The sequence below is a fragment of the Hyperoodon ampullatus genome, assembly GCF_949752795.1.
Source record: "Hyperoodon ampullatus genome assembly, chromosome: 1".
Lineage (NCBI taxonomy): Eukaryota > Metazoa > Chordata > Mammalia > Artiodactyla > Ziphiidae > Hyperoodon > Hyperoodon ampullatus.
This window is the reverse complement of record NC_136914.1, coordinates 117,916,387-117,943,137: the sequence shown is the minus strand read 5'-3', so window position 1 is coordinate 117,943,137 and position 26,751 is coordinate 117,916,387. Positions and strand designations below refer to the sequence as shown.

Genomic DNA, 26,751 nt, shown 5'->3' with positions numbered 1-26,751 from the left:
TAAAAGTATGGGATCGCCGCACTTGAGAATTTACAGTCTAGGTGGGAAAACTGACATGTGAACAAAACATTGCCAAACTGGAGGATAGATTCTGTAATGGAGTTGTGTGCAGGCGAAGTGCCCGATGCTGGGAGGAGCGGGGGCAGAGGAGGCGGAAAGAACAAGCAGGAGCTGTACACGTGCAGTGAGGGTCAGGGAGAGGCCATCGCAAGCAGAGAGCACAGCTAGTGCAAGACACTGCGGGTAAAACAAACAAGCAAAAAGCCTCAGCAGGGAATTGCAAATAATCTGACACAGCTGCTGCAAGAGGGTGCAGAGAAGTAAGAGTGAGGGGAGATTTGGCCCGTGAAGCAGGCAAGAGCTCTGTACAAGGGGCTGGGCAGGTATCACTCAAGTGAAAGGGATGCACACTCGAGAAATTCAAGGTTTTAAACAGCTTTCAAGTACAGCACTCAGACAGATACAGGTGGCAAAGCAAAACGTGTCAGACAGACTTCTCCAAAGTGTGCTCTATGGGCTTCCCTGGTGGTGCAGTGGTTGAGAGTCCGCCTGCTGATGCAGGGGACGCGGGTTCGTGCCCCAGTCCGGGAAGATCCCACGTGCCGCGGAGCGGCTGGGCCCGTGAGCCATGGCCGCTGAGCCTGCACGTCCGGAGCCTGTGCTCCGCAACGGGAGAGGCCACAACAGTGAGAGGCCCGCGTACAGCAAAAAAAAAAAAAAAAAAAAAAGTGTGCTCTATGGGATGCAATGTGTCTTATTTGGGAGGGAAAAGGGTATGTGGCCAAAAGGTTTGGGGATGGCTAAATTAAACAAAATTAAGCAGGTTTCTGTACCATAGGACTTTCCAGAGTGAGTCACCATAAGGGAGATATAGTTATAGCGCTTCCCAAACTTATACGGTCCGAGGAGTCCATTTCCTCAAGGAATATCTGTGGGATCAGTGTTCTGTGGTATACACTTTGGGAACCACCAGCTGGGAACATCCCCCATTTAAAGGGAGTGCTTTTGGACCTTTCAAGTTGCTCTCTACCCTGTAATGCTATAAAAATTAAACAATGGTGGAGCAAACTTATTTTTCCAAGGAGAAATCGAAGCATGTCCTAAAGAGTCACCTCAGATCTAGAGATGGCTTCTTCAAATTCCCCTTCCTTCAAGGGCAAGTCCAAGCTCTACACACCCTAACACCTTTCCCAACCACTGCATCCACAGAGACTCCCATCCCTGGTTATGATGAAACTTGTTTCCTGAACCACCCACATGGTATAAATGGGTTTTGTCCCCCCAACTAGAGTGTGGGTCTGGTCTTTATTTCTTCACATCTCTTGAGACTGCTTTATTAGTTTAACCTATCACTTCATATTAATAAGTTCTCTATTTATCTAGAAGCCACCTCCCACTATCCACCACCCAAAGTAAGAGCAGCTAGGGCTGTAATTTACCAGCCCTGTTCTTGCCATGTGGCAATCTTCTCAGGAATTGGCTTTCTTTACATCTAATCATCATTACAGCATAGATTTAAGTAGCCCTGCAGATAAGGTTTTGGAAGTTTCAGACCTGCAATAAACAGCTTACTAGATTTTGCTTTGGATGTCTGTCCAGTCTTTATCAATCGCATGGGCGTGGTGTACATCAGAGTAGCACAAACCAGAAGACCAAAGTGTACAAAGCCAACATGTTAGACTATTTGCCCTTGTGCCCGGGTAGGTGCTTACCTTGCCTTCCTGGGCAGGGTCCTTGCTGGGCCCTTGGTAGGGAGCCACAGATTCCCAAGTGACAACCACCACGCTACTGGGCTTGAAAGAGACTTCCGGGAACCCTCTCTGGACACACTCCGCTGCCAGCTGAGTGACAGAGGGAGATGAGTCTTCCCGATAGTAAACCTTCCCAAGGCCATCTGTCGTGTCCAAGTCCGCCAGGAAAGGGGCGACTGCTCCGAAGGTCGGTGGGAAGAGCCCAGGATGGGATTCTATGGCTGGGGGCTCACTCATGGCAATAATGCCATTTGTGGTAATCTGTACAAAACCAAACATCATTAAAAGGAGTGCAGAAACTTACAATCAAAAATTGGGAGCAACCCAAATACCCATCAACAAGAGAACAGGTAAATAAAGTCTGGCCATTTCATACAATGGAATACTATACAGTAATTTTTTTAAATACACAAAACAACATGAGTGAATCTCACAAATATTAAGCCAAGCAAAAGAATCCAGACACAACAATAGTACACAGTATATGATTTCATTTATGTGAGATTCAAGAGGAAAACGGTGTAGTTCAGTTAACTGCAATTAATCTCAAATGTACACAATAGCTGCACTTGTAGAGTACGTAAAGATAAAATTATCTCAGCTCTTTTTTCCTTGAAAAAAGAAAGAAAGGAAAGGAAAAAAAAAAAAGATGTGCAGAAACGACATCTTCTTCAGGGAGACTGAGCTCCCGTTCACAGAATGCTGTCATAGTGTATCAAACATGACAGTGTGTCAAATACAAAAAAATTGGAGAAAGACATGATCCAGAACTGTAAAACTCAGCATTTTTTTCCTAGGGAGGATGGCCTGGTAGAAGGAATAGGGGCAAGAATCACAGGACCTGACTCTGGCATAGTCATCAGACATTGGGCAAGGGTCTTAAACTTCGCATCTTAGGCTTCCCATGTGTGTGGTTTGTGGCACACGAAGGACCATTCAAACATAAGTCATCATCAAAGACTGTGTTAATTTACTCAACAGAGTAATCACTACAAACCAGGGCTGTGCTAAGCACTGTGGGTCCACAAATAAGTAGAACCCAGGCTCTGCCTTCAAGGCACCCACAGTCCAGAAGGACATGGAGACGGACTAACACAAACAGATGATAAGACAATAAGCAAACAAGTGTCAAGAAGTAAACGTGAATGGGCCACGATGGTGGTGTTATTTTGAACAGGTTAATGAATTAGATCAATAGCTAACATTTATTGAATGTTTACCATGTCCCAGACCTCTTATTAACATCTAATCCTCAGAATAACCCCGTAAAACGAGCTATTACTATTATCCACATTTTTCTGAGGTGGAAAATGAGGTAAGTTAATCAATTTGTCCAAAGGTACCAATAAGAGGCCTCACTGGGATTTGAACCCAAGGAGCCCGACTTCAAAGTCGGCCCTCTTAATCACTACATGTACAGCCTTCTTGAAACCAGTTATCAGTTATCACTTCATGAAACCAGTTTATAGCCTATGAAAAGATTTCACTGTTCTTATCCAGCTAAAACCCACATTCCCAGGGAAAATGGGGAAGGGACTACAGTCCCCTGGCAGTGGGCGTGCTTGGGCCTCCTGCAAAGCCATGCTTAGAATGAGGCTTTGAGCCCTTCCCACATCCTTGTTAGTGCACAGTTCACTGGTGACAGAGAACACCACGCCAGTGATCTTTTTTTTTTTTTTTTTTGTGGTACGCGGGCCTCTCACTGTTGTGGCCTCTCCCGTTGCGGAGCACAGGCTCCGGACGCGCAGGCTCAGCGGCCATGGCTCACGGGCCCAGCCGCTCCGCGGCATGTGGGATCTTCCCAGACTGGGGCACAAACCCGTGTCCCCTGCATGGGCAGGCGGACTCAACCACTGTGCCACCAGGGAAGCCCAGCCAGTGATCTTTTTACTTCCGGAGTCTATGAATTAAAAACAAAAAAATCCCTAATCCAATGGGAGCAACTTTGCATATGGCCCTAGTTTGCACTTCGAGAGGCTACAGGTTGGAAGAACACAGCAGCCAAAGGGAGTTACAATTGTTCAGGAGTTCATTAGAAGGCCTGTGGGTTTTCCAGGTCACTTACTTCCCTCCCTCCTCTTCCCACGGCCTTATCCTTCAGTCACTTCAGACCTCATTCCTAGAGAAGGGGGCAGTGGTCGACAAGAAGGAAAGGAACTTAAGACCAAACTCTACAACATGCCAAGAACCAGGTAAAAAGCTTCAATGTGATGGAGCCAATTTGGGCCCCGGGAAGGGAAAAGAACAACAGGTTTGAGAGTTAAGTGTGGACCTAGCAAAATCCTTCCTTTTTACCAAGTGTCACGGTCTGTTAACTGTTCAGGTGACATAGTTTCCATCATCACCTGGCACCAGCAATGATTTTCTAGAATGCACGGACAGGCTGCAGAGAAGGTAGTCAGGGAAGGAGGCTCATCCAGCTGGTCTCCTGCCCTCTTCACCTCCACCCCATCCAAACATCTCCCAGCACAAACATCCTGATTGGGTTGCCGTGTGAGAGCGTGGGAAACGGCTCACTTTCTCAAGCCACCAGAAGTTGGCAGTTACCAGCTGCCAGTGGGAAGTGATCACATGGAAGCCACATACAGACAACTTGGTTTTAAAAAGCTGTTTTCCAGTGAAATTTAAATCAGGCCAACAATTTTGAAAATGTTCCCGGTGTCTTACATTATTGAGAATCTGGGCACAGGAATTTCTGTTTTCACAAGGAATGCTTTAGGAATTGAGTTTTTAGACAAGAAGCATGACGCCCTGCCTGCAAATGCTTTGGACAAAGACCAGATAACCCTCATTAATACTAGTAGAAAAATTATTTTTCAGGCAGTTTTATGGCACATTCAACTCACTTGTCTATGATAATGAAGAAAGATATCATATACAGAACACCCGGAAGTTTCATTTGATTCTTAAACTTCTTAGTAAACGTTTTCAGTTTTGTTTTTGTTTTTTTCCAAATGTAACAATTAATGGCCAACTTGATGAACGATATTCCTTTACATTTGGGTGCCAGGCTTATTTCACAAGTCTGTCCAGCTCATGATACTCCTACTGGCCTGGTTCCTTTTCTCCATGTTGTTCAAGTCGAGCAATTCAATAGAAGGGCAGGCGCACAAAGGGAAGGGCCTAAAAGGCACTTAGGAGGCCAGGAGGACAGACCTGGGTACCACTGAGACAGGCTGGGACCTGGGACCATCTACCGGGGCGCCTGCTCTTGGACCTGGACAGACGTCTTCTCCAGCAACAGAATACAAAGAAACTATAGGGGACTAAAAATAACTGTGTGCATGCGCAGTTGGGACAAATTATGAACAATAAGATACAAAAAGGCCACAAACCAATCGCCACTTCTGAGTTCCCTAGAGCAAAAGCAGGGTATTGCACATGACCCCTGCACACAGCACCACCAAGGCGGTAGGCAGGCCACCTAAGCCACCCCTCAGGCCCGACCCACCAATCCGCTCCCACCCTCACCCCATTTAAGGGACCAGCTCACCGCGCCCCCCCACTAGGAGAACAAGCAAGGGCGCCTGTTTCTTGTTTTTACCCCTCAAGCTGCAGCACAAGTCCCAGTAAAGCCTTGCCTGAGTTTCTTGTCTGGCTTCTTATCAATTTCTACTGATTAAAGAATCCAAGGACCGGGCTTCCGTGGTGGCGCAGTGGTTGAGAGTCCGCCTGCCGATGCAGGGGACACGGGTTCGTGCCCCGGTCTGGGAGGATCCCACATGCCGCAGAGTGACTGGGCCCCGTGAGCCATGGCCGCTGAGCCTGCGCGTCCGGAGCCTGTGCTCCGCAACGGGAGAGGCCGCGACAGTGAGAAGCCCGCGTACCGCCAAAAAAAAAAAAAAAAAAAAAAAAAGAATCCAAGGACCCAGGTCGGTAACACCATCTTCAAAGGGACTAGACTGGGGACCACAGAGAGAGTCACGCAGCCGCCTGTCCAGCTGCCCAGGGCTGTCGCCATAACAGCTGTTCACCCAGTTGCTTAAGCCAGGAAACCTGGCAGACGGCCTTCATTCCTTGCTCTTTCTCATCCCATGTCCTGTGTGTCCGGCCTCCAAAGTATACGGCACTTTCTCCATCCCTGCGACCACCAGCACCCCTCTTCCCCACCTCCTGCACCCATATAATGGGCTCTTTCTCGCCTCTTCCAGGGCTCAGCTGAAGTAACACCTTCTAAGGGAGCCTCCTCCATCCATCCAGTGTAGGCTCCCCTGGCTGGCCCCTCCTCCTCCCTTCCCTCACGTCTGGCCCCCATTCATATCTCCACCTCCTATTTGTGTCCTTCCAGGCACAGACCACAGATTGTAGGGATCTCACTGACTCAACTGCGAGCTCTGGCCGCTCTTCCCACTGCCACAGTACATCCCTTGTGGTCCAGGACCAGGTCTGTCTTGGTCTGTGCCACAGCTACAGAGCTTATCCCCTGCCTGGCACACGTAAGCTCCCTCCCTTCCCGACTCCCTCCAGGAAGTGCAGAGGAAAGGTTCATAGGGATAAAGCCTCCCACCAAGGTTGTTTTGGGGTTTTTTTTTTTTTGCGGTACGCGGGCCTCTCACTGCTGCGGCCTCTCCCGTTGCAGAGCACAGGCTCCGGACGCGCAGGCTCAGCGGCCATGGCTCACGGGCCCAGCTGCTCGGCAGCATGTGGGATCTTCCCGGACCGGGGCATGAACCCGTGTCCCCTGCATCGGCAGGCGGACTCTCAACCACTGCGCCACCAGGGAAGCCCCCAAGGCTGTTTGAGAAATACCGCCCGGTGAGCTTCGAGAAGGGCCACAGCATTATGTGTCGGCGGTTCTTCCGCTGGAGTGCGACACGATTTACTAAAACACTTTGCATAAATGTGAACCGATAACTCAAGTCTGAGCAAGTCTCTAGATCTAACTACCACTTTACAGGAAATACAGGGGACAGAAGCACACTTAGAGGATACCAGAGGGATGTGACCAGCAACATCCAGAATATGGGACATCCTGAAGGACAAATACCCAGTTTCTTTAATAAACGCATGGAAAAAAGGTGAGGGGAACCTGTAGATTTCAGAAGTGGTGAGGTACCTATCTAATAGACGTGATGTGTGGTCTTCGCATCTACTAGACGTGATGTGTGATCTTGGATCCTGATTTAAACCAGTCAACTGAAAGGCCAAATAAAATATTTTATGAACCTATGTGATATTGGATGACATTAAGGAAATACTGTTAACTTTTTAGGTGTGATCATGATTTTGCAGGGGGTTTTTTTGTTTCTGTTTTTATTTTTGGCTGCGCTGGGTCTTCGTTGATGTGTGCAGGCTTTCTCTAGCTGCCGTGAGCGGGGGCTCCTCTTCTCTGTGGCGCACAGGCTTCTCATTGCAGTGGCTTCTCTTGTTGCGGAGCACGGGCTCTAGGCACACGGGCTTCAGTAGTTGTGGCATGTGGGCTCAGTAGTTGTGGCACAGGGGCTTAGTTGCTCCGCGGCATGTGGGATCTTCCCAGACCAGGGCTCGAACCCATATCCCCTGAATTGGCAGGCGGATTCTTAACCACTGCATCACCAGGGAAGTCCCCGTTTTGTTTTTAAAAAGTCATTTTTTTAGAGATACATTCTGAAATATTTACAATGAAATAAAATGTTTGGGATTTGTTTTAAAACAATTCAGTTTAGGTAAGAGGGGAGAATATTAAGAATAGGTGGGGAGGGCTTCCCTGGTGGTGCAGTGGTTGAGAGTCCGCCTGCCAATGCAGGCGACGTGGGTTCGTTCCCCGGTCCAGGAAGATCCCACATGCCGCGGAGCGGCTGGTCCCGTGAGCCATGGCCGCTGAGCCTGCGCGTCCGGAGCCTGTGCTCCGCAACAGGAGAGGCCACAACAGTGAGAGGCCCACGTACCACACACACACAAAAAAAGAATAGGTGGGGATATAGGTGAAACCAGACACACCATAAATGGATACATGTTGAAGCTGAGTGATTCATGAGAGTGCATCATAATATTCTATTTGTGCATATGTTTAAAATTTTCAAAAGGAACTTTAAAAAATAGATAATGAAGTGATTAATCTAAAATTTAAAGTTTCTAAAGAAAGGCAGTTAACTTTTATAGCTAAGCCCACATGAATGCTCTCTGTGAGGAGGAGGGCCCACGTTCATTGTCTGAATTCCTCCTTCCCCAGACTGGTCTACCCCTTCCCTCACAACCCCTGCCTCTCCTCTACCAGAGATTTTCAGGAATATTAGTTGCACTGGGCGCCCTAGATTGTGTTAATGAGTAGAAGGTGCTGGTGAAAGCAGGTTTAGTAATTAACATGAACCAAAAGTTGCAGACACTTGAGGCACCAGATGCAGGGCCGGGAGTCCAGAAAGAAACAATTATTAAACATAAGTATTATACAGCAGTCACCAGTATTATTTTCTGTTCACCACTTTGTGCCAGCTGAAAAATTACGTGGATTATAGGACCAGGTTTTAGTTTTGATACGAATGTTGGTGAGGAAAAGTCTAGAGTAGAAATACATGTGCTGGATTTTTTTTTTTTAATTGCTTACACTTCTCCAAACTCACCATGCTGTTTCACCTACTTAACACTGTGTGGTTTTGCATTTATGGTCCCCTCGGCCTTGAAGATCTTCACTCAGCTCCTGTCCGTGGCAAAGTCCCATTTTACCCTGTGAAGCCCTCCTGCCCTCCCCAAGCAGGGTTTAGCACCAGCTCCTTTACATCTGCACCTCTCTCTATCTTTGGGCCATTTACAGGCCCAAAATGGAGTCACTTATGCTAAGCCCCACATCACCAAACTGAGACTTAATTATAGTTTCCACTCTATATGGAATCTTAAACGAGTCAATCAGAAACCACCTGATCAGCACTAGTGAGGTCATCTGCTGGGTAGACCCCAGCCCTCCCCTAAAGAAAAGTAGCTTTGCAATACTAGGACCTGCTTTTTTTGGCCAGATAACTTCCCTATTCCCACTCCTTCCTGCCTATAAAAGTCTTTCATTTTGCATAGCTCCTCGGAGCTCCTTTCTATCTGCTAGATTGGTTGCTGCCCGATTCGAATCGATTTTTGCTCAAATAAACTCTTAAAAATTTTAATATGCCCCAGTTTATCTTTTAACAGTTCGCAATTAGCACCTTGGAGTCCTGACTCAGGAGCCCTGAGTCCCAGTGACACCAGCACATTCCTTGCTGTGAATTATGTAATAGGGAAGAACAAATCTAACTCTATATTGGATCTGTTTCTTTTACTTTAACCTTGAAGCAATTATACTCCAATAAAGATCTATTATTAAAAAACAAAACAAAACAAAAAGAATGTTGCCTCTAGCCTGAAATATACAGGACAGCCCATTCTCAAGGCTTTGAACTTTAAAGGTATAACACTTCTCCATTCATATAGAGATGAAAAGTTGCAGAGGGCTTCCCTGGTGGCGCAGTGGTTGAGAGTCCGCCTACCGATGCAGGGGACGCGGGTTCGTGCCCTGGTCCAGGAAGATCCCACATGCCGCCCAGTGGCTGGGCCCGTGAGCCATGGCCGCTGAGCCTGTGCTTCTGGAGACTGTGCTCCGCAACGGGAGAGGCCACAACAGTGAGAGGCCCGCGTACCGCAAAAAAAAAAAGTTGCAGAACAGAGAATAACATTTGTCCTGTTGGACGTTTATAGGAACACTGTCACCAGACCTACATGGACAGCTGCAAGAACAAAGGACTCTGGCACCAAGAAGTGTGCACCAACCAGCCACACCCCCTTGCCTTTTGGTATAAAAGAAGCCTGAACCCTAACTCAGGGAAAATGGTTCTTTGGGACACTAGTCCCCTATCTTCTCAGTCTGCTGGCTTTCCAAATAAAGTCACTATTCCTTGTCCCAACACTTCTCTCGATTTATGGCCTGTCATTCAGCGAGCAGTATGAGCTTGGACTTGGTAACTATAACACGGCAAAACTTTTGTGAAATTTTTTTTTTTTTTGGCCACACTGCACGGCTTGCAGGGTCTTAGTTTCCCAACCAGAGAGCGAACCCACGCCCCCTGCAATGGAAGCTCGGAGTCCTAACCACTGCACCGCCCGGGAAGTCCCAAAACTCCTGTGAATTGAATGCATTCCTGAGAAAGTCTGTCTGTATTATTGAGGGCTAAAGTAATAATAATGATGATGATGATGATGTTATATTATTGTCTTAAAGTAACTCTAATCAAATATTGCCTCGCTGAGGTTTTTGGTAGCGTAATAATACATTGCTTCTTTATTGAAAAATAGCTACATCCAGCATGCTGACCAATGTAAATACTGCCCTGAATCTTGCTGACAGTTCACACTAGGAAAAAGAAGTTCCTTCAGCAAAGTTAATGTTCAGCTCAGCGTGTTACTAGCGCAACTTAACAGCCCTGTACAGAACACACCTATTCACTCACCCCAAGGAACACACCAAACAACAGGCTCTTCATCCAGCTGCAGCATCAGTTACATCACAAAACGCCCCTGGGTGAAAATGCAAGCCTCACAGGGCTAACAGTTGGAGCCACTTACTTACAATTGTTTCAACTCAGCTGACAGTAAGAAGAGGCAGGACAGAGCACTAACTCATAATGAGGAAGTGGCCCCCATTTTTAAAAAAAGCACTTCCAGTCTTCTGTGCATCTTTAAAGTGAACTTACAGGCAAATGAAGCCCTGGAGAAAGTCTAAATGCAGATACTCCATACATTAAACTTATGTGTTAGATTCCTTATATTCAAGCAAACGCTGAGGAAGTGAAACAACAGCCATCTTTTTTGACTTCCGTGAGGCTGGTAGCAGGCCCCAGGGCAGAATGCTTTTCCCCTGCAACCCTGAGGGGAAAGCCTTCTTTAAAACAGATGTGGTTAAGAATACTTGAGGTAGGCACAAATAAGAAACAAATGGGCTCCTTTTAGAAATGCGAAGACAATGAAATTGCTTGCAGTTGCAAAAGCAAACTCCATGGGTGGGAAGAAGCAGGAACCTAAGGTAAAATAATTTAGGCCAAAGAAGGAAAGGGAAGCAAACACTTACTGCTAGGTTTGAGGCCCTTTACTAAAGCTGTTTGCATTTTTTAAAATTTAATACAACCACCCCTCTTTTCACGTGTATGAAACAGACAAGGAAATGACAAGAGACTTTAGCTTCATGTCACATAGCCAGCAAATGATTGGGACCAAGATTTGAACCCATATCTGGTCGAGTCCATTACCGGTGCTCTTTCTGTTATACTCAGCCACCTAGTTTAGAGAAATGGGGAGCAAAAGTCCTGGAAGTTACAAAGCTTCATGGGATGGCTCCATGGTTAGAGACGGGGCAGCTAGAAAAACCTAGGAAACGAAAAGAGCCTAAGAAAAGAAAAACTTGAGAAAGAAGTCCCTGAAATAGACTGAACTAATGATACAATCAAGGTGGAGGTTAACTGATTCCAGCCTGGAGCTCAGAGGGGACCTAGCGCCTGCCCCACTTGAGTGGTACTTGACAGTTTACAAAGCATTTTTACTCCAGTTATTGTAGTGAACCTAGTAAAGCATGCATTAATATCATCTTCATTCTTCATCTGAGAAAAAACTGAGTTTCCGTTTATAGGACTTGCCTAAGATCATACACCAGAAGTGCCAGAACGAAACTCTTGAGTCTAAATTGCAAATATTTTCTATTAACTCCACAGAGCCAGAGAAATGACTCTGGCTTGAATTAGAAATAGAAACAAAAGGATTAGCAGATAAAAACAAGGGGCAACCTGGTAGTAATAGTTAAAAGATGAGTCAGTGTTTTAAACTGAATCCAGTTAATGTCTAATGAGAGACTCAGGATAAGTTACCCATCTCTTCTGCAGGACATTTCTACCTGAGATTATCTGCCAACATTTAAAAATGGTTGGGAGTCTTTAAATTTTAAACTCTGGTATGTCTATCAAAGAAGAGGTAGAATTGTCCTTCAGCATTCCAGAACAGGAGGTGATCAGGAAAGGCAAGAGAAGGGCCTTGTCCAAACCCTCAGTCTCTGGGGAGAAGTGTGCCCCTCCTTAACATCTTGGATAGAGATATCAGAAGTTCACCTGTGCTGACTAGGGCACCAGGACTCCCTGAATTTGGATTATACCAATCCCTTAATTTGAACACCAGTCCCTTAATTGGATCAGAAATTATAGGGAAAGAATTAAGCACTTATCTGCCTTTCCAGAACAAACCATGTCAGTGTAACCCAAAAGCCCCAGTTGATGAGGGAAAGCTCTTCTTTACAGGAGTATGCCAGCTAATAAATGTAGAAAGAATGCTAGAAACCAACAAGTAAACAACAAGACAAAATAAGACACAATTTGGCAACCGTTAATTTAATAATTGATTCAGGCAAAGATCATCAATGGTTGCTATAGACATTAAGTGATAGGTTGGTGGGCAAGGGGACAGCTGCATAAGGCCAAACAAAGTATCACCCCATAGCTTGCTCTCTGCTTACAAGGGAAAAATGTAACACGACAGGAGCAGCTAGCAGAGCAACAACCAGACATCACTTGCCTCCTGATATTATACTCTATGACATATATGGCTTCATTCATGAAGTATTCTTGTTAAATAATGTTTAACCTACTCAACAATAAAAACAGAGATAATCCAATTTAAAAATAAGCAAAGGATGTGAACAAACATTTCACCAAAGAAGATATGCCAATAGCCAATAAGCATGAAAAGATGCTCAACATCATTATCATCAGGGAAATGCAAATCAAAACCACAATGAGATACCCCTTCACACCCACCAGGATGGCTAAAATCAAAAAGTCAGATAATAACAAGTGTTGATGATGACACGGAGAAACTGAAACCCTCATACATTGCTGGTGGGAATGTAAAATGGTGCAGCCCCTTTGAAAAACGATTTGATAGTTCCTCAAAATGTTAAACATAGAGTTACCATATGACCTAGCAATTCCACTCCTACGTATATACCCAAGAGACCTGAAAGCTGATGTCCACACGAAAACTGGGACACAGACATTCATAGCAGCATTATTCATAATAGCCAGAAAGGAGAAACAACCTGAGTATCCATGAACTTATGGAAGGAAAAATAAAACCATGGAATATTATTCAGTCATAGAAGAACTAGGAACTGCTAAGTACTGCAAAGTGGAGGAGGCTTGAAAATGTTATGCTCAGTGAAAGAAGCCAGTCACAAAAGGTCACATGTTGTATGATTCTATTTACGTGAAACGTCCAGAGCAGACAAGTCCATAGAGACAGACAGTAGATTAGTTGGTTTCCAGGGACCGGGGCAGTGGGGAGGTGGGGGAGATGGGGAATGACTGCAGAAGGATACTGGGTTTGTTTTGGGGGTGAGCAAAATATTCTGGAGTTAGACAGTGGTGATGGTTGCACAAGTCCCTGGGTATACAAAAAACACTGAACTGTACACTTTAAAGGGGTGAATTTTAGGGTATGTAAATTATATCTCATAACACTGTTATTTAGAAAATCAAGGAGGTGTAGAAAACAAGGGGGAATGTGTACATACATATGTTTGTACATTTGAGACTCTCTCTGCAAAGAGATAAAAAATTCATGAATAGTGATTGTCTCTGGGGAGAGAATGATGGGCCTGGAGGCCAGAGTAGGAAGGAAACTTCCCTTAACACTGTTTTTACAAGTTTTGTTAACAATTTGCATTGTCTTACTATTCCCCAAATTAATTAATTTTTTTTTTTTTGGGGTACACGGGCCTCTCACTGTTGTGGCCTCTCCCGTTGTGGAGCACAGGCTCTGGATGCGCAGGCTCAGCGGCCATGGCTCACGGGCCTAGCCGCTCCGCGGCATGTGGGATCCTCCCAGACCGGGGCATGAACCCGTGTCCCCTGCATCAGCAGGTGGACTCTCAACCACTGCGCCACCAGGGAAGCCCCCCCAAATTAATTTAAAAATAAGATTCTACGTGTTTTCTAAAGAAAACAATGTTTAACCTGAATATTTTCTAAATTACCAGTTTTCAGAAAATACAGAGATGGAATAACAGGCTAGACTATATCACAGAGAAACAGTCAAATGCAGAAGGTGGGACCTTCTACAGGACATTAAGCAGTGACTCTTAAATACAGTGAGAAATAAAAAGGGGGAGTGTATTGGTCAAAATTAAAAGGGACTAGCGACTTCCCTGGTGGTGCAGTGGATAAGACTCCGTGCTCCCGATGCAGGGGGCCTGGGTTCAATCCCTGGTCGGGGAACCAGATCCCACATGCATGGCACAACTAAGAGTTGGCGTGCTGCAACTAAGGACCCCACGTGCTACAACTAAGGAGCTGACGAGCTGCAACTAAGGAGGCCCAGTGCAACCAAATAAATAAATAAAATAAAATAAAATAAAAAATTAAAAGAGACTGAAGAGCCAAATGTAATGCTTGTCATCCTTTGGGCCCCAGTCTGAATGAATCTAGCTATAAAGGACAGCTTTGGGGATATTGGAGAGATTTGATATGGACTGGGCATAAATTGATAACAGGAAATTATTATTGATTTTGTTTAGTTTGATAATAGTATGCTGGTTAGGTAGGGAAATGCTGTTACTGTCTTAGGAATGCATAGTAAAATATTTAGTGATGAAATGTCATGATGACTGTAATTTACTGTTACTTTGGATACATGAGTAAAGAGAAATTAAACAAATAGGGAAAATGCTAACAACAGTTACCTTTATGTAATGTGTCTATGGGTGTTCATGATACTAATTTCTCCCCTTTTGTGTGTGTGTGTGAAAACATTTCTAATTAAAAAAGGGACTTCCCTGGTTGTCCAGTGGTTAAGACTCTACACTTCCACTGCAGGGGGCACGGGTGCGACCCCTGGTTGAGGAATTAAGATCCCACATGCAGCGCGGCCAAAAAAAAAAAAATTTAAGAAAAAGATTTACCTGAGGACAAAGCAGTTAAGAAACCTGCTCCTTAAGGGATAAGAACCAACTTTTTTCACAAGCAATGCAATGGTGAGTGATGTGATGCAGTGTGAGTTCCGTGACAGCAGGGATCATGTGTGATATCACTCATCGCGTGATGTAGCCTCACACACCTAGCCTCAAAGTCTGTACATTACAGTGATGATGAGAGACTGTCAAATGAATAAATGAATGAAGGAGGGGAAGAAGTCGGTATCCAAGGTGGCACAGTATAAAGACCGCAGAACTAGGGGTGGGAAGATCTGAGTTCAAGGTCTACCTCGACCCAAGCTGAGTGTATTTTGACAAGGCCCTTAGCTGCATGTGTCAGTGTTCTTCTCTATAATAGGAGGCTCATCCTATCACCTGCCTGAGCGACCTCACAGGGCTGCTGCGTGTCTCAGATGAGATAACACATGAGCAAGCCTCATTGCACTCACCTGCAAATAGCTCTAGAACCCACAACCCGTGTCCACACACCACCGCCACCCTCCCCTGGACCCTGGCAATAGGTCTCTAGCTGTGGAATTCACTCTTCCTCCTCCACACCTCCCCTAAAAGTCCTTTACCCACAGGCAGCATCATTTTTAAAAAACTTTTTATAATTAGACTACTTTTTTGTGTGTGTGTGTGGTACGCAGGCCTCTCACTGTTTTGGCCTCTCCCTCTGTGGAGCACAGGCTCCGGACGCCCAGCCGCTCCGCGGCATGTGGGATCTTCCCGGACCGGGGCACAAACCTGCGACCCCTGCATTGGCAGGCGGACTCTCAACCACTGCGCCACCAGGGAAGCCCTAATTAGACTACTTTTAAGGGAGAATTTTCAAACACACACAGAAGAATCACCAAAATTATCCACACACTCTAGTTCTTGCTTTATCTATTCCTTCCACACATGTGCATATTTATTTTTTTCTTTTTTGAAGTATTTTAAATGAAATCCCAGGCATCAAATTATTTCACCTGTCCATATTTCCATATGTATCTCTCCTAGAAAAGCAGTTTGTCTCCAAGATGTGTTTTACGGCCACTTTGTTTCCACGTTTCCATCAGGATCCAACAAAGTCCTTACCTTACATTTGGTTAGCTTGTCTCTTAAGCCTCTTTTAATCTATGCAGTTCTCCCTCCTTTTTCTCCCATGCCATTTATTTGTTGAGGAAAGGGAAATCTTTTAAAAATAAATCATGTCGGGGGAGGGAGGGATAAATTAGGAGTTTGGGATTGACATATTATACACACTACTGTATTTAAAATAGATAACCGACAAGGACCTATTGTATAGCTCAGGGAACTCTACTCAATATTCTGTAATAAACTAAAATGGGAAAAGAACTTGAAAAAGAATAGATACATGTATGTATATAACTGAATCACTTTGCTGTACACCTGAAACTAATGCAACATTGTAAATCAACTATACTACAATATAAAATAAAAAATTTTTTTTAAATCATGTCACTCATCTAGCTAGAATCTCTAATGGCATTCCACTGCTTCATAGAATAAAGTAAGAAATACCTAGCGTTCATTCATACTTTCATTCATTCAACAGATCATAACAGAGCACCCACTATGTGCCCCAGACCCTACTCCTGGTGTGTACCTGGGAGACAGCGGTGAATAAGGCAGGTCAGACGCTGCCCTCAAAGGGTTCAGGCTCTAATGGGAAAGATGAGCAACACACAAGTAAACAGATAAACTAGTTTTAGGCGGCTATACATGCTGGGATGAAATCAAGACAGAATGCAACAAAACAACACGCACGGGCGTCTGCATGTGAGCAGAGACCTGCGTGACGGGACGGTGCAGAGGGGAGAGGAGTGTCTACACCTGGGTGGGACTAGCTGGCTGTGGCCGAGAAATAGAAAGTGGCTAGTGAGGCTGGAGCCCAGCACATGAGGACATCAGGGTAATAAGGGATGAAGATGGAGAGCCAGCGTGACTGTATCATCACCACACGTGGTGAGAAGCTGGATGTCATTAAGTGCAAAGGGAAACACCTGGAAGGCTCTGAGCTGCCGTGTCCGGGTCTGACTTAGCTCCCCCAGTTCTTGCACCACCGCCCTCACTCACATTGGCTTTCATTCTGCCCTGAAGACATGCCAAGCTCCTCCCCTCTACAAGCTCCTGGTCTCACACTCAGTAAGGAGGCACCATTCTGCCCCTCCCGCTTTTCACATGGTTAATCCCCTACCCATGCTCTAGTTCCAGGTGGAGAAGGTCCTCCTGACCCTCCACCTAGCTCAGTTCCACCACAATATATGAACTTCTTCCTCATAGCACTTATCACAGTGTCATTACTAGTTTGTTTTTTTTTTGTTTTTGTGGTACGCGGGCCTCTCACTGCCGTGGCCTCTCCCGTTGCGGAGCATAGGCTCCAGACGCGCAGGCTCAGCGGCCATGGCTCACGGGCCCAGCCGCTCCGCGGCATGTGGGATCTTCCCGGACCGGGACACGAACCCGTGTCCCCCGCATCGGCAGGCAGACTCTCAACCACTGCGCCACCAGGGAAGCCCTGTCATTACTAGTTTAATGTCTGTCTTCCTCACTAGACTGTCAAGAGCAGAAACAACACTGGTCTGGTTTCAATCTCTATCTCCAAAGCCTAGCCTTGGTCCTGGTATGTTAGGCAACAAATTAAATATTTGTTGAATGACTAGATGATGTATCTCAACATTGCACTGCATTATATGAGAAATAATAGCCAGTGTCCTGTACATAGTAAAGGTATATATTCAACATCTGGTCACTTGATCAGAGAATACCAAAGATCCACGATAAAATGAACCTTAGAGATAATCTTACCAAACCTCTTTGTTTTATAATAAGAGAGATCTGGAATAATAAAGAGGGTGAGATATGAAGTGATTGGACCTCAATTATAAGTTGGTTAATCAACCTGATTCATCAATTTCACTTTAGCCCCCATTAGAAATTAATACTCTATCAAGTATTCTGTGACTCAGCCAGGGCCACTGTTAGACCACAGGGAGCCTTTGGGCAAATTAGAAGCAAGTACCCTTTCCTCTGAATGGCCCCAGGCCCATGCTGAGGTTCAGGGCTTGGTGAGTGGCCTGAGGGCTGGCCTTTAGCCAGTTTGCCCCCTCAGTTAGAGCCTTGTGCTGCAAACCACCTGCATAACCATGGGTGGTGGCCCCGGGCTTAACCATAAACTTCCTATGTGCCAGTAAGTGTGGCAGGTCCACGAGTGATGTCAAGAGGAATACACACAATCGCAGGGAGCCAGGCTGGCCTGCAGCTCAAGACTAGGACGGGGCTGCATGTACCCTCTCATCAAACCTGCGCCTCCCCAAAAAAGTCACGGGACCATGTCGAATATGGAGAAACACCTATTTAACTTGTAGTTTGCTGTCAAAGAACTTAATGACAATGCCAAGAAATATGAGAGAGAAGAAAAGGCTGGAAAGGCCAAGATTAAAAAGGCCATTTAGAAGAGCAATCCAGAAGTGGCAAGAACACACATTGAAAATGCAATCCACCAGAGTTAACAAGCAATTAATTTCTGGAGTGTGAGCACTGGGGCTCCTGCTGTGGCAGGGCAAGGTGACAAAGTTCACGACCGTTGATTGGCTCTGCAGATGCTACATGGAGGGGTATGAACCTCCATGAAAAGATGTTTGTCCCGATGGACACGTGTAAACACCAACTGGAAATGCTGAAGGTTCAAACGCAACAAAGGGAAGACACGATGAGTCACTCCACAACCCTAACAATACCACAAAACCAAGTGGATATGTTGCTCCAAGAAATGGCATATGAAGCTGGCCTTGATGTCAAATGCAACTAGGTTCTATAGGCACAAGTGTTGCTTCAATGGAATAGGATGAACTCTTGAGAGACTTGCTTGTCTGAGTGATCAAGAGTAAGTTACAGAACTGGTACTTCTGTTTACTTGCTTCTAAAATATTTTGTGTGTATATATACAGATAAGTTGCACTCCAATTACACTAAGAACACTATGTATGCCAGAATGCTTAAACACTATTTGTATGTAGTGCTTTCTTTTGCTTTGCTGTACTTCCCAGTACATTAAGAAATTGCAGGGGGAAAATAAAAAAGAAATTGCAGGGAGTTTCCATTTTGACATATTTTACGGATCCGTATATTATGCGTAAAAGTACGAGGGACGTCTTTTTGTCCATGTCTTTGACAGAGTAGCATTAGCTTGCTGTGTATGAAACATCTTTCTCAAAAATTAACATAAAAAATCTAGCACAAGGGACTTCCCTGGCGGTCTAGTGGTTAAGACTTCACCTTCCAATGCAGGGGGTGCAGGTTCGATCCCTGGTCAGGGAAATAAGATCCCACATGCCACGCAGCGTGGCCTAAATAAATAAATAATTTTTTTAAAAAGAATTCCTTGGTAAGGTTAGTGGAATAACGCAACATTTTCTTTCTTTCTTTTCTTTCTTTTTTTTTTTTTGCCGTGCCTTCCCGATCAGGGATTGAACCCATACCCCCTGCAATGGAAATGTGGAGCCTTAACCACTGGACCACCAGGGAAGTCCCTGAAGCAAGTTTTGAAGAAAGTCAGTGGCCTGTATTGGCAGAGAAGGTAGGGTAAAAATAGGAAGAACGTTAGAAGACCTTAAGAGTTAAATTTACCTTACTTAAGGAAAGATTCCTATATGTAAGTGGTATAATGAAAATCAGTTTGTGGAAGATGTATGTGGTGTGTGTGTGTGGGAGAGAGAGACAGACAGACAGTCATGAGGAAGGGAGATGAGGAGATGAGTCAGGAGAGCAGTATACAATCTTTTTGCTTCCAAGGATATCCTTTTATTATTTTTCCATAGCCATAAATAATTTTATTTCCCAAACTGAACTTATTAAACAATAACTAATTCATTTCTCCATGTTTATGAATCAAGCCATGAATAACATCATATGTAATCAAATCATGTACTAGATTTAAACACTGGCCCACTCCCCTCTCATTACTCAGGATGGGGTCCAAAGAATGACTGGCTTCATCACTGGGACTGTGCTGATTTAAAAATAAAGAGATTACTCCACGTGGAGAATCAGATCTTATCATGCAATGGCCCACAGGATCAAGTCAGGAAACCAAGATGTCCCCTCGCTCCACCATGGAATATTCCCCAGCAATACCCTCTGCCTTGGAACAGCTCTCAAATTAAGGCAGAGGTATATGATGTCTAGATACCATCAAATAAGTGGCTCTTGAACATTTTGGTCTCAGGATCCCTTTATATTCTTAAAAATTATTAAAGAACCCCCAGAATCTCATGTTTATATAGGTTATATTGATCAATACTTATCATACCAGAAATTAAAATTGAGAAAAATTTAAATATTTATAATACTTAAATAACAATAAACTCATTACATGTTAACATAATTTTAAAGAAAATAAAACCCACAAGTACCTAGGGAGAGAAGTGTCGTTGTTGTACACTTGTGCAAATCAATTTGATGTCTGGCTTAATGGAAGATAGCTGGATTCTCCTATCTTCTACATTCAATCTGTTGTGACAAATATCACAACACATGTAGATATCACATATCCTGTAGCCTCCAGTGAGCTCCACTATATACACATGAGAGCATGGGAGTATAAAAAGCAAACAACATTTTCATATTACCAGGAAAAGAGTTTTGACCTTGTGAATTTCTTGAAAAAGTCTCCAGGACGCCCAGGAGTCCCCAGACCGCACTGTTAGAACTGATGAGTTGGGTCATCACTAATGGTACCCTTTCCAAGGGCTCCAAACCCAGCTCTCAGCTTGTTCCCAGCTTTCCTACTTCGCCTTATAAACCAGTGTCAAGGCTTCCATTCACCTTCCAACCTAACTGCTCTTTTGAAGGTCTACAAGCTCCAGGGCACCTCCATGTTCTGGTCCCCTTGTTGGTCTCCAACACCACCGAGTCAAACCTGGACTAATGCCTTTTCACTCAAGTCAGTTCTGCCAACCATCTCATCATTCTCTCACGCCTCAAGACCAAGAAACTCTCCCTCCCTGCCTTCTCCTCCGCGTTCCATGTGTGACTGGTCAGAAATCTTGCTGATGCATCTTAGATCAACTCAGGTTCACCCGCTCCTCTCCTTGCCCCATTCCTGTACGCTCTAATTCCTGCATATCTGATAAATCAGTAACTTATGGGACTGGTTTTCCTGCTCCCAAACTCTTCTTGTCCATTTGTTCATGCTGTCTTGCAAACCACTGCCAGACTTATCTTACTAAAGACGGGCATGCCTTGTGATCAGCTACAGACAGTATAACCCAGCAACCACTAACCTTCCAGGAGCCATCTTTCATGACCCTCCATGTAATGTATTGCATCGTTTGGCTCCACATCTTCAGCTCTCCCTGTATCCATGTCTGTTACCAGCACAGCGGGGGGGCGGGGGGGATGATCTGCCTCACCTATTGACTCTGGGCTCAGCCATGAGACTTGCTTTAGTCCCTGAGATGTTAGGAGGTATGACCCAAGAGAAGGCTTGGAAAAGCACTATGCATTTCCACTTACTCTTTTATGCTTCTGACATCTCCATGAAAAAGGACATGCTTAAGCTGGCCCTCTGAAGCAGCACCATCCAATAGAATTTTTAGTGGTGATGGATACATTCAACAGCAACATTGTCCGATCTAGTGGCCACTAGCCACTAGTGAGGGTGTTGAACATTTGAAATGTGGCTAGTGTGACTCAAAAGCTGACATTTTAATATTATTTCATTTTAATTAATTTAAAATAGCTATACATGGCTAATGACCATATTAGGCAAAACAGCTGTGGAGGTTGAGAGACACCCCCCCTCCCCCACCACCTCCCAGAGCAGAACCAGATCATCCCAGTTGCTCCTGCTGAAGCCGCCTTAAATCAGCCCACCACCTGCGGATTCCAGACACATGAGCAAAAAGTGCTTACAGTTATATGCCACTGACGTTTTTGTGGTTGTTTGTTACACAGCAAGAGCTAACTGATACATTTATCCCCTGACCCCACGGCCTATCCCAGACTGAACCCTCCTATGTCAACAAAAACACTCTGCTCCAGTGGGGTCATATTCCTCACTCTCCCAGCATATGCCAAGCTTGTTCCCATCCTCATGCATTTACCCCTGCAGTATCTCCCACCATGAATGGCCTCTCCATTTCTCCCTCCGCCTACTGAAAATGGACCTGTCTTTCAAGTCTTAAATGTAACCTCCTCTGTAAAATCTTTCCTCACTACTCTAACTCACAGCACTCCCTTGGGTCCATCACATGTTTTAGGTCTGATGCTTGAAAGCACTATGAGTCAGACACAGACTTGGGCTGAAATCCTAGTTTGGGGGGTTTTTTGGTTTTTTTTTTTTGCGGTACGTGGGCCTCTCACTGTTGTGGCCTCTCCCGTTGCGGAGCACAGGCTCCGGACGCGCAGGCTCAGCGGCCGTGGCTCATGGGCCCAGCCGCTCCGTGGCATGTGGGATCCTCCCAGACCGGGGCACGAACCTGCGTCCCCTGCATCGGCACGCGGACTCTCAACCACTGAGCCACCAGGGAAGCCCTAGTTTGGGTATTTTTAATTGATGCGATGGCCTTGGGTAATTACTAATTATTGTTATTCTTTTTTCATCTGAAAAAAAGGGGGCACGATGTTTTGAGGATTAAATAATGTAAAACTAGCAAGTCCCTGACACATGTAGATATACTCATCCAATAATCACTTTCCTTCTCAGCGGGTTTCCTTTCATTTTCTTAATCTAATGCCCAGAACAGTACAGACCATCTAGTTCACGCTCACACTTCCTGTCAATTCACCCTTTCACTCAGGGCCATGTGAGGGTTTCCATCAGCTCAAAACAGCATCTACAAAACTACAAATAGTGGTGGGTGCTGTGATGTGGCACCAGACCCTCATTCAGCTCCTGGGAATGCAGTCCTCAGCCCTCCTCTTCGATAACTGCCTCCGTGGAAAAAACTGCCTCATCCGAGGGTCACACCTCGGTCCAGGGCAGCCCTTATGGAATCACTGATCTCTGTAAGGACACGGAGGTCCATCCCTCTCAGGAGACTTGAGAGAGATCTGAAAGGCCATCCCACCTCCAGAGCTCCCAGGGGATTGGCTGGATGCCCTTGCTGGCCTGCACTGCAGCTCCACTACTCCGCTCAGTCTTTCTCCACTACTCCCCCTTCTACAAGTGTGGATCTGCGAAGCTCGCCCTAATGAAATAACCTACCTGCTTATCTCCATCTCAGAGTCCTTCCTGGGAACCCAACCTGAAGCACAGAAATAAGATGCAAAGAGAGCTCTGGGAGTCTTTCTCACTGAAATGCAGATTAAAAACCCAAACTGGCTCAGAAGATGTGGACTGACGGGAGTCACTTTTTAGCAATCGATTTTCTAGGTCTTTAGAACGTAATGTGGTTAGTTTGATGCCACAAGTAAAGAAGGGCAGGAGGGCCCTAATTTAACATAGGGGTTCATGAATAGAATTCAGTGGGTCTGTTAACCTAGAGAGAAAAAGAAATTTCATTTTAATTTTCAGTAACCCGTAACTGGTATTTAGCATTTCCTTCCATTATAAATGTAGGCAACAAAACACAGTAGTATTAGCACTTAATGACCTTGCCACTAACAGAAGTCACAGATATTCTCCTATCACATTATAGTCACGGTAGGTGTCTCTGAATATTGTTTACAGTCCCCATGACCTTGAAAGTTCCGGCATTAGCTGATCGTACACTGGATCCACTGCTACACCTTGCTATTTAATACGGTTAAAAAGAAAAAAACCACATATATTACTTAATACAATTTTAAAAAAATATTTTAACTCATTTTTCAACAGAATTGATCTCCTTGGCAATCCTGTGGATTTTATCTTATGCATTTAAAAACCTAAGACAGGGTCTTACAGGCTACAGCAGACTGCGCAAGGAGGTCAGGGCAGTCAACCAACAAGGGGACACCCTCTGTCGGTGGAGACTTCGAGGACTCATTCTTTTTGGGCAAAGCCGACAAGCTCCACGTGGGTGTTGTCCCGGGCGAAATCTGCCCCGGCCAGAAGACGAGCACAGCCATTTCACCGGCAGGACAAGCTCCAGCCGCTGATGGCGTTGTTTCCTCCACTTCTGGAATGCACACAGCTTTATATGAAATCCACATGGTGCGCGGCGGCGGCACGAAAGGACTTTACCAAGTTGACAGCGTCCCCGAGCCCGGCCAGTTCAGAGAAGGATCCAGAGAGCGAAAGGTCCCTGTCCCGCTCCCCATCTGGCCGCCCTCCCCCCGCCCCCCATGGTGACAGTGCACGGCTACAGGAAATTGGATCACCGGGGCGCCCTTTCCCAGCCCTTAACTCTGGACTGAGAGCAGAATCATTGCCAAGGCATATCCGGAGTCCACACACACAAATGCAGGGGCTGTTGGCTACATTCCCGGGGCGGAGAGCCCGGTTTGGCGGTCTTTTCCTGCCCCGGCACCTACGGCAGTCGCAGGGCCCCCGCACCGGCTGCAACCCAGCTCTGGCCTTTGCCCCGCGCCCGCGCCTGGTCCCAACCGCACCGGGTCCTGTCCCCAAAAGGCAGGGGACAATGGCGAGACGCGCACCGACTTCTCGGAGGCGATGCGGTCCACAGCCGCCGGGGTGGAAACGCCGCCCGGGTCCCGGGGTCCGGGGTCGCGGGGTCCCGGAGTCGGGCAGGGCGCGCGCGGGGCGGCGCAGACGGGACGAGCTCCCCAGACCCGAGTGCACCTCGGGCGACAGTGACCAGGCGGCGTGGAGGCGTCGGCGGGCCGGGCGGAGGCGGGAGCCCCCTTGGGCTTGGAGACCGAGCGCCGCACCCCGCGCCCCGGCGGCCTGCGGGTCCGGGTCCCCGCCCACGACGCTCACGTCCGTCCGGCTCCGCGGGCGCCCCCGGCCCGCCCGGGCCTTCCTTCCGACGCCGCGTCAGCCCCCTGTGCCCTTCCAGACAACTGCCCCCATCTCCCGCCCGGGGTCGCACTCACGTAGACCGAGTTGAGGTCGGATTTGTCGAAGAAGCGGAGCGCAGTGCTCAGCTCCAGGGCTGGGGAGACGCGGTCGTCCCCGGCCTCCAGCTCCAGGTCCCCCTGCCCGGGGCCGAAGGGAAAGAGCTCCTGGCGGCTCAGGCAGCCCCCGGGCCCCGCCAGCAGCAGCAGCAGCAGCAGCGCCCGCGTCCACGCAGCTCCGCTCCGGCGGACCGCGGCCAACATGTTCCCGGACTGCCGTCCCGCAAACCGAAGGGCTCTGCGGCCGGAGGCTGAGGAAGGCGGAGATGTAATCGGACGCCCCTCGGCAGCCCCTCCGCGTCTCCCGCCTCCCGAGGTTCCCACCCCGGGAAACAGGGGAGGGGAACCGAGGGGAGATGGGGAGGGCCCCGCCCCGTCCACAGGGCGCGCCGCGGAGGCTGCCCAATGGCCGCGAGGGGGAGGGCGAGGGGCGACACCTAATCCCCCAGCCGTTCTGCCCGGGTCGCCCTCCTTCCCCGCGGGGTGATGGGCGCTGGTGGCCGCGATTCCCGAAACCTGCCCAGTTCCCACCGAACGGCCCCTCCGGGAGTAAGAGCAGAGGGCCAGGCTCTGCACCATTATCCTCGGCCCAGGGCTAAGTCGTGGAGATCGGGCGACGCGGAAATGCCCTGGATTCGGGGACACAGTCCACCCCAACGCTGCTTGGTGGCGTCCGGAGGTCGGACATGGTCAGACTGGTAGGAAGAGCGGGGCGTAGGTGCTGAGGATCAGCAAGAAGGGATCGGGCCAGGAGCATGGCCATTTACTCATCCCTCCATTCTTTCAGCTTTATTGAGTATGGAAGCCTATGCTTGGTAATGGGAACTTCGGCCAGAAGTCGGGTCCAACCCCCAAAGTCATGAGTGTGTAACAGTGTTAGGCAGGGTGGAGCGCCCAAGTGATAAAGGACATCGGGAATGGAAGAACTGGTCAAGGATAGCATCTTTGGGGATATGGAAATCAAACCAGGTCTTCCGGAAGGGATAGAATTTCACCAGGGGGCTGCAGGAGGAACTTTCTAGAAGCTGGAGGGCTGAGCTGTGGGTGGATTCAAGGTGCCATCCCCCGGTGGAGAATTCGGGAAAGGAATTTCCGAATTCCAGTTCGAAGTAAGTTTAATACCAAACCTAGGAATTTGAACTCGCTCTAACCCTCACAGGAGAACTATTGAGAGTTCTTGACAAAGGGAGATAAGCGATGTAAGTGGTATCCAAAATAATCCGTTGGTCATTAATTTGGCACTGGGTTGAAAGAAGAGACACAGAGGTCATCAGAGGATCGCTGAAAGAAAAAAAAAAGGGATGAGGAAGGAAAACTGAGAAGAAATGAATCTAAAAGACATTACAGTGAAAGAAGGAATAAGACCTGATTATAAATTTGATATGGGGGATGGGGGGAGAGGAGAAGAGTTTAAATTGGGTGGAAGGTTTTGAGCCTGGAGGATTGCAAAACCTGTGTTGCCTTTTGAAATCAGGGAATGGGAGCTGGGAAGTTGGGAGTTGGGTATGTGTTTGGTGTCAGACCTGTTAACCTGGAGGGGTCAACAGGGTATTCCCCCATTGCCTGTTGCCCACTAAAATTAAGGACCTGGGACTCAGTTTGGGAGAATCCTCCCAATAAACAGCAAGTTCTGTATAATGTTTAAGGAGCATGAGTCCAGTAGAAAATATGAAGAAAAAGCCAACGAAATACACCATCGTTTTGTAATCACAATACCCCTAGGAGACAGAAACCATCCCCACTTTACAGAAGAGAGACAGGGACCCAGAGAGGTTTAAATCACTTTGCTAAGGTCACACAGCTGCAAGCCTGCCCGAGACCCAGGGTGGTCTGGTTCCCCCTTCACCACTACACTAAGTGGAGTCATTATTGCTACGTTTGTTTCTCTTGATGTTAAAGAGCAGCTAACGCTGCCTGCCTGCAATCTGTTGCCAGATCCAGTGGCTTTTCTTTCAGTTCCCTCCCAGAATTGCAGCGCCCGGAGCCTGAAGCCTCCGTCCTGCCCCAGAAGGACTTCCTACTCTACCCCATGCCATCCGTAGCCTCAGCTGCTGCACCGCCCGTCTCTGGGCTTCTGGGCCCGAGCTCTGCCCATTCCAATGGAGA

The 26,751-nt window shown here is 46.9% G+C and overlaps 1 protein-coding gene across 1 annotated transcript in view; it reads right to left on the bottom strand.

The window, feature by feature from the left end:
• Window positions 1-24,849, bottom strand: part of NID1 (nidogen 1) — a gene marked incomplete at both ends in the record, with an annotated part of 99,028 nt that extends 74,179 nt beyond the window's left edge. Inside the window, 2 exons of the mRNA XM_079699899.1 lie at window positions 1,713-2,012; window positions 24,625-24,849. Of these exons, the coding sequence (XP_079556025.1) occupies window positions 1,713-2,012; window positions 24,625-24,849 (525 nt within the window). The remainder of the gene's footprint in view (window positions 1-1,712; window positions 2,013-24,624) is intronic.
• Window positions 24,850-26,751: the final 1,902 nt, after the last annotated feature.